Source organism: Narcine bancroftii, chromosome 1 (genome assembly GCF_036971445.1).
Source record: "Narcine bancroftii isolate sNarBan1 chromosome 1, sNarBan1.hap1, whole genome shotgun sequence".
NCBI classification, from domain to species: domain Eukaryota; kingdom Metazoa; phylum Chordata; class Chondrichthyes; order Torpediniformes; family Narcinidae; genus Narcine; species Narcine bancroftii.
Genome location: NC_091469.1, coordinates 474,204,270 through 474,216,946, shown reverse-complemented (window position 1 = coordinate 474,216,946; position 12,677 = coordinate 474,204,270). Strand labels below are relative to the sequence as shown.

At 41.7% G+C, this 12,677-nt stretch overlaps 1 protein-coding gene across 4 annotated transcripts in view; it reads left to right on the top strand.

The window, feature by feature from the left end:
- The window catches only part of dpp6a (dipeptidyl-peptidase 6a), an 810,473-nt gene that overhangs the window by 734,669 nt on the left and 63,127 nt on the right, over positions 1 to 12,677 (top strand). For all 4 annotated transcript variants that reach the window (XM_069914792.1, XM_069914791.1, XM_069914794.1 and 1 more), the window contains exon 16: positions 1,271 to 1,389. In XM_069914792.1, the coding sequence (XP_069770893.1) occupies positions 1,271 to 1,389 (119 nt within the window). The remainder of the gene's footprint in view (positions 1 to 1,270; positions 1,390 to 12,677) is intronic.

Below are 12,677 nucleotides of genomic sequence, written 5' to 3'. Positions count from 1 at the left end.
ACCGAGGTTCAACCCCGACATCAGAAGCCATCAGCGTAGATTTTGTAAGTTCTCTCCGTGACAGTCTGCATTTCCTCTGGGTACTCCAGTTTCCAGTTGGTAAGTTAATTGACGGCTTTAAATGGCCTCAGGCAGTGGAGCCTCTGGGGAGAACGTGCAGAGAACCTAATGGGATTAGTGTAAAAGGGTGCTTCATGGACACTGCAGGCTCGAGGGGTGGGGGGGGGGGGGATGTGGAAGGAGAGAATTTTTCCGTGCTATATGACTGTTTTAAATGTGGTATGGTATGTTATGTAGATCGAGATGTTAATATCCCTTATTGCAGTCCTAAGACTTGCTCCCTAGACTCTGTGGGGTAGCCAAGTGAGTGGTTGCATCTTCTAGGTCATCAAGTGGGTTCCCTCTTCCTTATGTCTTGCTGATGGACCCACGGCACCCTCCAGAGCATTCAGCAGGTGAATCTCGGCGTCCTAGGCTCACCCCGTAGATGCCATTCACTCACTTGGGTGCCCAGAAAATGAAGTGGCTTTTGAATTTCAGACGAAATTAGTTCAGAACAATACATTTTAACTTAGTCCATCAAAACTGAATGAACAAATAAGTTTGGGTGACAAAAACAGTCATGTGTTCAACAGTCACGCAAATAAATATTTAAACTATAGTGTCATTTGAGTATAATATCCATAATGGAGTAAATGTGCTCAAAGGCAATTAATAAAAGGTAAATATTTGGCTCAGAGCCCTGTGGAAGTGTTGGGAGAGGTGACCTAACAGAGTGAGTGAGTGAGTGAGTGACTGAGTGTGTGCGTGTGCATGGATGTGTGGGAGGGGGGGGGAAGTGGTAGAGAGAGGATGTAAGAGCAGAATGAAAGGGGAGGAGAGGGAATATGGGAGAGGATGAGAGAGAGGAGAGAGAGGAGGATCACTGAAAAAAGATGAGAATGAAAGAAAGAAAGAGAAAGAGGATGAGAGAATGAGAGGGAGGGAAAGAGGAGAGAGAAATTGATGGAGAGGATTCCAAGGCTTGGAGCCCAATACCACGTGAAGTGTGGTCGCTGATGGAGAGGTGCACAGGAAATCTGAATCAGAGGAATGCAGGGATCTTAGACGCTGTTGGGCTGGAAAAGGTTAACACACATTCTGGCCCCATATCACTTTATGGAATTCTTCAATTTGGGGCACTTTGACCAGATAAAACTCATTATGTACATTCAAGTAATATCCACTGAATGATAACAATGTTTGCTAAGGGACATTCTTCTGCCTTCAGTGCAGAGACCAGTGGAACCTTTAACCGGCGGTGCCTGTCCTGTGATCTGATCCCGAACTGTACATCCTTCGATGCTTCATTCAGCCACAATATGCGTTACTTCTTGTTGAACTGCAAAGGTGGGTGAGAAACTCTATTTATTTTTCCTTTGGACATAGCTCAAGGATGATTGGCCCCTCAAGTCTATGCTGAGCCCTCTGGCTTATCCCATTCCCCCACTTCCCTCCAATCTATTTATTCACACATGCCCTGTAGTACCCCTCTGACATCAAAATCAGTGCAACACACCCAGCATCTGCATGTTTCACTCTGCCACTGGCTATCATGGATACTCGGGCAGTGGCCAATCAGACTAAGAAGCTGTGCATCTTTGGAGTATGTAAGGAACCAGGAGCACTTTGGGAGGGGAGACCCATGCGGGTCACAGGGAGAGAACATTTGTAGGTTAATTTGGGTGTAATTGGGCGGTACAACTTCAACTGTGCTGTAAATTTTTAAAGCACATGTGAACTCTATATTGACAGCATACATTGTGAATACAGTAAAAACCCTGGTGTCCAGCACTTTTGGAGATAGGAAGATGCCAGATTAGTGAATTTCCCAGTTGCTTGAGATTGCATATTGCATGATTGGTGAACTAACAACAAGGCACATCAATTTTAAACTTCCATAATTTTTTTACTCATTTATTTTCCGCAATTTTTTAACCGGTTGCTTGAAATCCGGACAACAGGGATTTTACCCTATATCCTCCCTCAAATAGGGAGACCAGACCTATGGACAGAAATAATAACTTAATACATTTTTAAAAAATATATTTCATTCTGAACCATAGGGCAGTACTGTTAGCGTAGCAGTTACAGCAATACTGTTACAGCACCTGTGATCGGGACCACGGTTCGAATCCCATGCTGTCTATAAAGAGTTTGTACATTCTCCCTGTGTCTGCATGGGTTTCCTTTGGGTGCTCCGTTTTCCTCCCGCCCTTCAAACCGTATGGGGGGGAGGGGTTGTAGGTGAATTGGATGGCATGGGCTCGTGGGCCAAAATGGCCTGTTACCAAGCTATATGTCTAAATTTTAAAAATTTAATTTTAAAAAATTAATTTAAAAAAGATTTTACAAGTCCAGAGAACCCCAAAACCCCGCAACAATAGAAAATAATCAAGACAGATGGTTACTTAAACAAAAGTTGCTTTTAATTTTCTTTAAACATAAAAACAGGATCAAACTTTAACTTAACACAACCTAACTTAACCCCCTTCAAATTCTAAGAATATGTGTATGTAATGTGTATATGTTCACAGCTCAATCATTCACTTTTCACTTCTCCAAGTTTATCAGTAGCAGGCAATTCTCATTCTGTGCACAGAATTTAAAATTTATGAGTTTTTACTGGTACTTAAAGGTAAATGGTTACCACTCAGGAAAGTTCTCAGTGGTTTCAGAGAGAGATTTGTTGCTCGTTGGACACACACACAGACTGATCAACCGCTTCAGTGTCTTGCTGAAGAAACTTTCCCCATCATGGGTTTTTCAAACGATAACCTCTTCTTCCAGGTCACCACAGAGTTCCTCTTGTTTCCCTTATTTAAGGAGAAACTCGCTCGCCAGCCATTTCTTCTTATAAGGACGATAAGGGATTTTCAGCAGGCTGAACTCAGAACTTGCAGCCCGTCTTCAAAATGGTGTTTTTCAATGGGGGTTGTCATGTTGCAGCCTCCAAAAGTCACTGCAGAACTGCAACTGATTTCTCTCTCTCTCTCTCTCTCTCTCTCTCTCTCTCTCTCCCTCTCTCTCTCTCTATGGTATTTTCCCCTCTCTCTCTGCTTGCAAAAAGCAGAACCTCTTGCAGAGCCAACCCAATCCTTGAAAGATCTTTATCAGCACTTTGAGCCTGGACTGTTTATTTGTATCTGCTTTTTAAAATACCTTCCACAACAGTCCCATTGTCTTTTGCAAAACCACTGGTGCCTACATGACTGGCTTCAGCCAAGCTCTTGCATTTTAAATGAGATGTGAAGTGTTAACTCTGTTTGTGGTAACCTACACTAAACCCCCCACAATCTATCTCTTTTAAAAACTTATTTATATATAATATAAAATATAACCCATAACAGTCTCCCCCTACAAAGGAATTTTAACTCAAGTTAAAATTCAGTTATAACTAAACTGACTTTACAATAACTACAGTAATCTTTTTCTTTGGCTTGGCTTCGCGGACGAAGATTTATGGAGGGGGTAAAAGTCCATGTCAGCTGCAGGCTCGTTTGTGGCTGACAAGTCCGATGCGGGACAGGCAGACACGGTTGCAGCGGCTGCAGGGGAAAATTGGTTGGTTGGGGTTGGGTGTTGGGTTTTTCCTCCTTTGACTTTTGTCAGTGAGGTGGGCTCTGCGGTCTTCTTCAAAGGAGGTTGCTGCCCGCCAAACTGTGAGGCGCCAAGATGCACGGTTTGAGGTGATATCAGCCCACTGGCGGTGGTCAATGTGGCAGGCACCAAGAGATTTCTTTAGGCAGTCCTTGTACCTTTTCTTTGGTGCACCTCTGTCACAGTGGCCAGTGGAGAGCTCGCCATATAACACGATCTTGGGAAGGCGATGGTCCTCCATTCTGGAGACGTGACCCACCCAGCGCAACTGGATCTTCAGCAGCGTGGACTCGATGCTGTCGACCTCTGCCATCTCGAGTACTTCGACGTTAGGGATGAAAGCGCTCCAATGGATGTTGAGGATGGAGCGGAGACAACGCTGGTGGAAGCGTTCTAGGAGCCGTAGGTGATGCTGGTAGAGGACCCATGATTCGGAGCCGACCAGGAGTGTGGGTATGACAACGGCTCTGTATACGCTTATCTTTGTGAGGTTTTTCAGTTGGTTGTTTTTCCAGACTCTTTTGTGTAGTCTTCCAAAGGCGCTATTTGCCTTGGCGAGTCTGTTGTCTATCTCATTGTCGATCCTTGCATCTGATGAAATGGTGCAGCCGAGATAGGTAAACTGGTTGACCGTTTTGAGTTTTGTGTGCCCGATGGAGATGTGGGGGGGCTGGTAGTCATGGTGGGGAGCTGGCTGATGGAGGACCTCAGTTTTCTTCAGGCTGACTTCCAGGCCAAACACTTTGGCAGTTTCCGCATAGCAGGACGTCAAGCGCTGAAGAGCTGGCTCTGAATGGGCAACTAAAGCGGCATCGTCTGCAAAGAGTAGTTCACGGACAAGTTTCTCTTGTGTCTTGGTGTGAGCTTGCAGGCGCCTCAGATTGTAGAGACTGCCATCCGTGCGGTACTGGATGTAAACAGTGTCTTCATATAAAGCAATCGAACAACTGAAAAGTGGCAAAGCAGCAGGTATGGATGGAATCCCCCCAGATGTCTGGAAGGCTGGCGGCAAAACTCTGCATGCCAAACTGCATGAGTTTTTCAAGCTTTGTTGGGACCAAGGAAAACTGCCTCAGGACCTTCGTGATGCCACCATCATCACCCTGTACAAAAACAAAGGCGAGAAATCAGACTGCTCAAACTACAGGGGAATCACGCTGCCCTCCATTGCAGGCAAAATCTTCGCTAGGATTCTACTAAATAGAATAATACCTAGTGTCGCCGAGAATATTCTCCCAGAATCACAGTGCGGCTTTCGCGCAAACAGAGGAACTACTGACATGGTCTTTGCCCTCAGACAGCTCCAAGAAAAGTGCAGAGAACAAAACAAAGGACTCTACATCACCTTTGTTGACCTCACCAAAGCCTTCGACACCGTGAGCAGGAAAGGGCTTTGGCAAATACTAGAGCGCATCAGATGCCCCCCAAAGTTCCTCAACATGGTTATCCAACTGCAAGAAAACCAACAAGGTCGGGTCAGATACAGCAATGAGCTCTCTGAACCCTTCTCCATTAACAATGGCGTGAAGCAAGGCTGTGTTCTCGCACCAACCCTCTTTTCAATCTTCTTCAGCATGATGCTGAACCAAGCCATGAAAGACCCCAACTACAGTAATAACATTACACTAAATATGTAACATGTTATAACAACATATCCCAATGTTGAGAGTTTCTATTTTGTTACATGTTCAATTTTTACATCTTGACAAATAATACGCTATTACATTATTTGTACTTTTGATATGATTAATTTGCAGATTATTTTCTTGCAATATTAAACTCCAGTTTAACCATCTTCTGTTTTTAATCTTCATTTTATTCAAAAACACCAGACGATTGTGGTCAATAAATATCACAATTGGTTCATGAGAGGTACCCAGATATACATCAAAATTCTGCAGAGCATGTATTATAGACAACAGTTCCTTCTCAATAGTGGAATAGTTCCTTTAATGAACATTGTATTTTTTTGAAAAGTAGGCAACTGGATGGTCAATTTCATTATGTTTTTGTTATGAAACTGCACCTGCTGCTCCATTCACTGGCATCCACTGCTAAAGAAAATGGTCTGTCAAAATCAGGAGATTTGCAAACAGGGTAATGGCATAGGATCTCCAGTAAATTTTCCAAAGCTGTCTGACAAACTTTAGTCCACAAAAATTTCTCCCATTTCTTCAAAAGATTGGTTAAAGGAAGAACAGCCTCAGCAAAATTTCCTATAATATCCTGCCATTCCTAAAAACCTTCTCACTGCTCTCTTGCCATTGGGAATAGGAAACTCAGAAGTTACATTCACCTTAGCTTGAATAGGTACAACTTTTCCATGACCAACTACATAACCTAAATATGTTACAGTAGCATTTGCAAAGTGACTTTTTGCTAAATTAACAGTTAAGTTAGCTTTGGATAATCTTGGAAACAATTTGTCCCTTAGATGTTCTTCCCATGTGTCACATTTTGTGACCAAGTCATCAATATAAACATATGTATGTGTCAACCCTTGGATTACCAAATTAATAATTCTTTGGAATGTTGCGGGGGCATTTTTCATGCCATAGGTAGCACATTATACTCATATAATCCAGATGGAATTATAAATGCAGAAATAATCCTTCCTCTCTCAGTTCGAGGCACACACAACTTTAGGAAGAAATTTAGCTTCCCAAATTTTATCAATATAATCATCAATTCTAAGAATAGGATAAGCCTCCATTTTAGTTACTGAATTAACCTACCTGCAATCTGTACAGTCCCATCTGGTTTCGATACCAGAATACAAGGAGAACTCCAATCTGAGTTCGAAGGACCAATAATATCATTTTTTAACATGTATTCCACTTCCTGATCCATGACTTTGCTCTTCCGAATGTTTATTCTATATGGGTGTTGTTTTATGGGACTTGCTTCTCCCACGTATAACCATATAACCATTTACGGAGCGGAAACAGGCCATGTCGGCCTTTCGAGTCCGTACCGGTTCACTAGAACAACTCCACTAGCTCACGATGACCTTTTCCATCCAGCACGGAGCATCTTTGACCCAGTACCATTGGGTAACACAGCAAATTCTTTCATTGCAGATGAGACTCTATTCCAGGTCAAAATGTTGGCTTCTGTGTTTCCTCTGCGTTGTTCACACATCCGGCCAGTGTGAGATCCCTGGTGGCCACTGATCATGATAAATTACTGACGTCCTTTTTAGCGCATCAGAAAACAAATTAACATATTTAAAAATGAACTGCTTCTGTTTGTGTGATTTAAGATGGCCTAAGTTTTCCTCCAAATTTTCCAAAATTGCTGAGTTAGATAGGAGCGCAGGAACCATGGTTTCTTTAAGGTTACCCTCATGAGATTCTGTTTCCATAATCTTATGATCCATAACTTCCTCAACCCTGACGACAACTAACACCTCTCATACAGACTGTTCTCCACTACCCTTAACCTATTTATGTGACAGACCTAAGTTTTATTCCTACGATCTGGAGTGTTTATCACATAACTAACATCATTCAGTTTTGATCTCACTTCGTATGATCCAGAAACTTTCTCTCTTAGAGGGTTGTCATGTCTTGGGAAAAAAATGAACACTTTACTTCCTGTCTTAAAATCTGCTTTCCTGTCAAATAAACACTTCATTTTATCCTGAGCCATTTCTAAATTCTCTTGAGCCAAAGTCTACACTTTTGTAACCGATCTTTAAATTTGAAAACATAATCCAGCAAATCCTCATTAACCCATTGTTCTTTTAACAACATTAAAGGTCCTCTAACCTGATGTCCAAACACAATTTCAAAAGGGCTGGAACCTAATGAAACCTGCCCAACCTCTCTTTCTGCAAATAACAGTAAATGAATACCCTCATCCCAATATTTCCCATTCTCCAGACAATAAATCCTCATCATATTTTTAAGAGTAGAATGAAATCTTTCCAAAGCTCCCTGAGTTTCAGGATGGTACGCAGATGGAGTGATCTGTTTAATTCCCAACTCATAAATCAGCTGCTGAACCAACTCGGACATAAAGTTAGTTCCTTGATCACTCTGGATCTCTTTAGGCAACCCAAACACTGTGGGGAACAAAAATTCCAAAGCCTTTACAACTGCTTTTGCTTTAATATTCCTCATTGGTATAGTTTCTGGAAATCTGGATGCCGTACACATAATTGTTAACAAGTACTGATTCTCAGGTTTTGTTTTAGGCAGGGGACCCACACAATCCACAATAACCCAAGTGAAAGGTTCCCCAACAACAGGAATAGGTTGCAAGGGAGCAACAGGCTGGCCCTGGTAAGGTTTCCCCACAACATGTCTGGCACCAATTTAAAACATCCTTCCTCAAACCAGGCCAGAAAAATTGTTTCCAAATTTTATTCATGGTTTTCTTTACACCAAGATGACCACACAATGGTGTTCTATGGGCCAAATTTAAAATTTAATTCCAGTAGATTCTAGGAATGATCACCTGATGAATCAACCCCCCCCCCCCCATTCTTCATTAGCAGAAATATCAAGAGGTCTCCATTTCCTCATCAACAATTCACCCTTCAAGTAATATCCACAAGCCATTTATTTAATGTCTTCCTCATTTACAGCTTTGTCCCTAAAGTCAACAAGATCTGTATCTCTCTTTTGCTGCTCAATTAACTCTTTCCTTGGCAAAGAGAAATCTCTCACATTTAACCTGCTCCTTCTGGACTATTTTATATGTACTGGGCAACAACTGGATCTTCCTCTGCTCTCATCATTTTCTTAGACAAAGGCCTTATTACAGCACATGTAGGATATATCTCACAATATTTTTGAACCTCATCCTTACTAGGCTGATTGTTAATCTCAAAACTGACCCAACTTTATCCTCTGCCAAATCATTCCCTAATAAGAATGAGACTCCTTGCATGGGTAACTTTGAAATAACTCCTACTACAACTGGTCCTTCAAATAATTCTGAATTCAGCACTATTTTGTGCAGAGATATTGATTCTACCTCATCTCCAATACCGCTAATGAAAGTAGTCTCTCCTGTGTCCATCAACTCCTTGATCAAGAGTTAAAACATTCTCCAACAACAGTGACTGAGCAGCCCCACTATCTCTAAGAATCTTAACTGGATCCTGTTATTTTCCATCCTCTACTGAAACCAACCCTCGGACACAAAAGGCTTGAAGGCATTCATAACATCCTTACCAGGTATAGAACATGTGTTCTCATTAAATTCAACTGTCTAAATAAATGTTTCTGGTAAAACCTCCTTTTCTCTTCTCTTTTTCAACACTAAACAGTTTGCAAGAACATGACCAGGTTTCTTACAAAAATGACATTCTAATCCAGAAGTTCTGTCCTTTCCCATCATACCTTCATCTTTTCTCTTAACATTCTCCGCAGATTTAATTTCAGTCTTACTATTTCTGCTAACCTCTCTGTTTGCTGCCAAATCCCCTCATATTTCTTATCCAGGTATAATTTGCTCTCATCGGGAGCACACCTTTTAAATTCCTCAATTAATATCAATTCTCTTAAACTGCCGAATCCATTGTTTATTCCTTTTGAGGTGCACCAACAGTCAAAACATACAGATTTTCCCAGAACAAAATCCACATAAGATTGGTTCCATGTTTTCAACAAACTCCTAAATTTTTGTCTATATGCTTCTGGAACCAACTCATAAGCTTGATTTAACAATATGAGATTTTTCCACTTGCTCTATAGTCAAGCTAGAGTATGCAATTTGAGTTTTTCCCTTCAATACACTTTGGAGCATAAGAGGCCATTTTTCTATTGGCCATCTTGAGTTCATATTAACCTTTACAAAAAGCTGAAAATATGTATCTATATCTCCCTCATCAAAAGGAGGAACTAGATTTACCTTTCTACTAGCCAAAAACCTCTCCCCAGGAGTTACAGCCTCAATTCTCTTACCTCCCTCCATCTCAATGTTTAACTTCTCTAATTGAAACTGTCTGTCCCTTTCAATCTTTTTTCAAGTCCTATTTTCTTTATCGTTCATCGTCCTCCTTCCATTTTTCAGCAATTTCCTCCATGTTACAATTTCTTCTGCCTCATATATCTTCCATTTTTATCCTCCACTCTTTGCTTTTCAGCTTCGACTACCTCATATTGTTGTCTCTGCAATTCAAACTCCCATTTCTCTCTTTCTTCTTCCACCCTAAATTTCTCCAATTCCAATTGTAAATCAAATGATTTAACCTCCGGAAAATTGTCTAAGTTTTTCTTAACAAATTTTACCTCACTTATATTTCATTATAATCCTCTGCATTTGTATTTTCCTCATCCAATGCTTTACTTCAGTTACCTTTAATGCCTTAGAAATAACCACCAGTTCCTCTTTTCTTTTCCTCTGAAGCTCTGCAGGTGATAGTTGTAACAAAAAATGTTTCAACATCCATTGCTGCTGTTTTTCATTCACACACAAGCTTTAAATTAGCTTGGAAAAACCAATTAATAAATCACAAAAAATCCAAAAGTTTAAAATCCCCAAACTCCAAATATTTCAATCCAAAAAGATGAGACCTCAATTTTGTAATGAGTCCAGAGGACCCCAAATCCCAGCAGCAATAGAAATTCACCAAAACAAATGGTTACTTAAACAAAAGTTGCTTTTAATTTTCTTTAAACATAAAAATAGGATCAAACTTTATTACTATTAACTTAACCCCCTTCTAATTCTAAGTCCACATGTATGTAATATGTATATGTTCTTTGATTCACAGCCCAATCATTCACTTCTCACTCCTCCAAGTTCACCGGTATCAGGCAATTCTTACACTGTGCATAGAATTTAACATTTATGAATTTTCACCAGTCTCTGGTGCTTAAATTGTTATCACTCAGGAAGGTTCTTTAGCTTTCAGAGAGAGATTTGTTGCTCATTGGACACACACAGACTCATTTCCTCCGACCAGCCACTTCAGTGTCTTGCCGAAGAAACTTGCCTCATCATGGGTTTTACAAATGATAACCTCTTCTTCTAGGTCACCACAGAGTTCCTCTTGTTTCCCTTATTTCAGGAAAAACATTCTAGCCAGACATTTCCTCTTGAAAGGACTACAAGTTTTTTCAACAGGCTGAACTCAGAATGAAGTCTTTCCACAAGCTGCCAGCTTGTCATGTGCAACCTCCAAAAGCCATTGAATTCTCTCTCTCTCTTTCTCTCTCTCTCTCTCTCTCTCTCTCTCTCTCTCTCTCTCTCTCCCTCTCTTTTCCTCTCTCTCTGCTTGTAAAAACCAGAACCTCTTGCAGCGCCAACCTAATCTTTGAATGATCTTTATCAGCACATTGAGCCTGGACTGTTTATTTGCACCTGCTTTTTTAAAATTCCATCAAAAACAGTCTCATTGTCTTTTGCAAAACCAGTGGTGCCTGTCTGACTGGTGTCAGCCAAGCTCTTGCATTTTAAATGAGATGTTAAGTGTTAACTCTGATTGTGGTAACCTACCCAAAAACCCCCACAATCTATCTCTTCTAAAATTTATTTATATATAATATAAAATATAACCCACAGCAAAGAAAATTTAAAAACATTTAAAAAACATACTACAGAAAAACAGACTCTTTAGCCCTGCATAAGCATATTTTGTCTGCATCCGTGTTATGTCTGGTTGTGTGTCTGCATGTTTTGGGTTGAACTTGTACAATCAGATGACAATAAATTATTATTCTGCCTCATTCCACTGGCCTGCACTCAGTCCTAATCCCTCCATACCCTGCCCATTCAAGTACCTGTCCAAATTTTCCTTGCATGTTAAAATCAAGCCCACATGTACCACTTCAGCTGCCAGCTCTTTCTACATTATTTGCAGAAAGAAGTTCTCCCTCATGTTCCCCCTAAAGTTCTCCGCTTTCATGCTTAACCCATGTCCTCTGGTTTGTATCTCACCTTCTTCTTTGGCTTGGCTTCGCGGACGAAGATTTATGGAGGGGGTAAAAGTTCACGTCAGCTGCAGGCTCGATTGTGGCTGACAAGTCCGATGCGGGACAGGCAGACACGGTTGCAGCGGAAAATTGGTTGTTTGGGGTTGGATGTTGGGTTTTTCCTCCTTTGTCTTTTGTCAGTGAGGTGGGCTCTGCGGTCTTCTTCAAAGGAGGTTGCTGCCCGCCGAACTGTGAGGTGCCAAGATGCACGGTTGAGGCGATATCAGCCCACTGGCGGTGGTCAATGTGGCAGGCACCAAGAGATTTCTTTAGGTTGTCCTTGTACCTCTTCTTTGGTGCACCTCTGTCACGGTGGCCAGTGGAGAGCTCGCCATATAACACGATCTTGGGAAGGTGATGGTCCTCCATTCTGGAGACGTGACCCCCCAGCGCAGCTGGATCTTCAGCAGTGTGGACTTGATGCTGTCAGCCTCTGCCATCTCGAGTACTTCGATGTTAGGGATGAAGTCGCTCCAATGAATTTTGAGGATGGAGCGGAGACAACGCTGGTGGAAGCGTTCTAGGAGCCGTAGGTGATGCCGGTAGAAGACCCATGATTCGGAGCTGAACAGGAGTGTGGGTATGACAACGGCTCTGTATACGCTAATCTTTGTGAGGTTTTTCAGTTGGTTGTTTTTCCAGACTCTTTTGTGTAGTCTTCCAAAGGCGCTATTTGCCTTGGAGAGTCTGTTGTCTATCTCGTTGTCGATCCTTGCATCTGATGAAATGGTGCAGCCGAGATAGGTAAACTGGTTGACCGTTTTGAGTTTTGTGTGCCCGAAGGAGATGTGGGGGGGCTGGTAGTCATGGTGGGGAGCTGGCTGATGGAGGTGGAAAAAAGCCTACCTATATCTACTCTATCTATACCCCTCATCATTTTGTATACCTCTAGCAAATTTTTAATCATGTTAAATGTTGCTGAATGTCCATGACTATGCAGTAGACCTTGCCCTGCCAGATTTACCCTGGTGAAGTTCTTTGCTTCTTTGTGAGTGACATCTTGCAAATAACTTCTTGTTCCATGTTTATCGGGAGGGAAGGATTAGATTGTGGTGGAGTAGGTTTACACAGGTCCGCACACCATCATGGGCCTTTCGGCCCTTTCTCTGC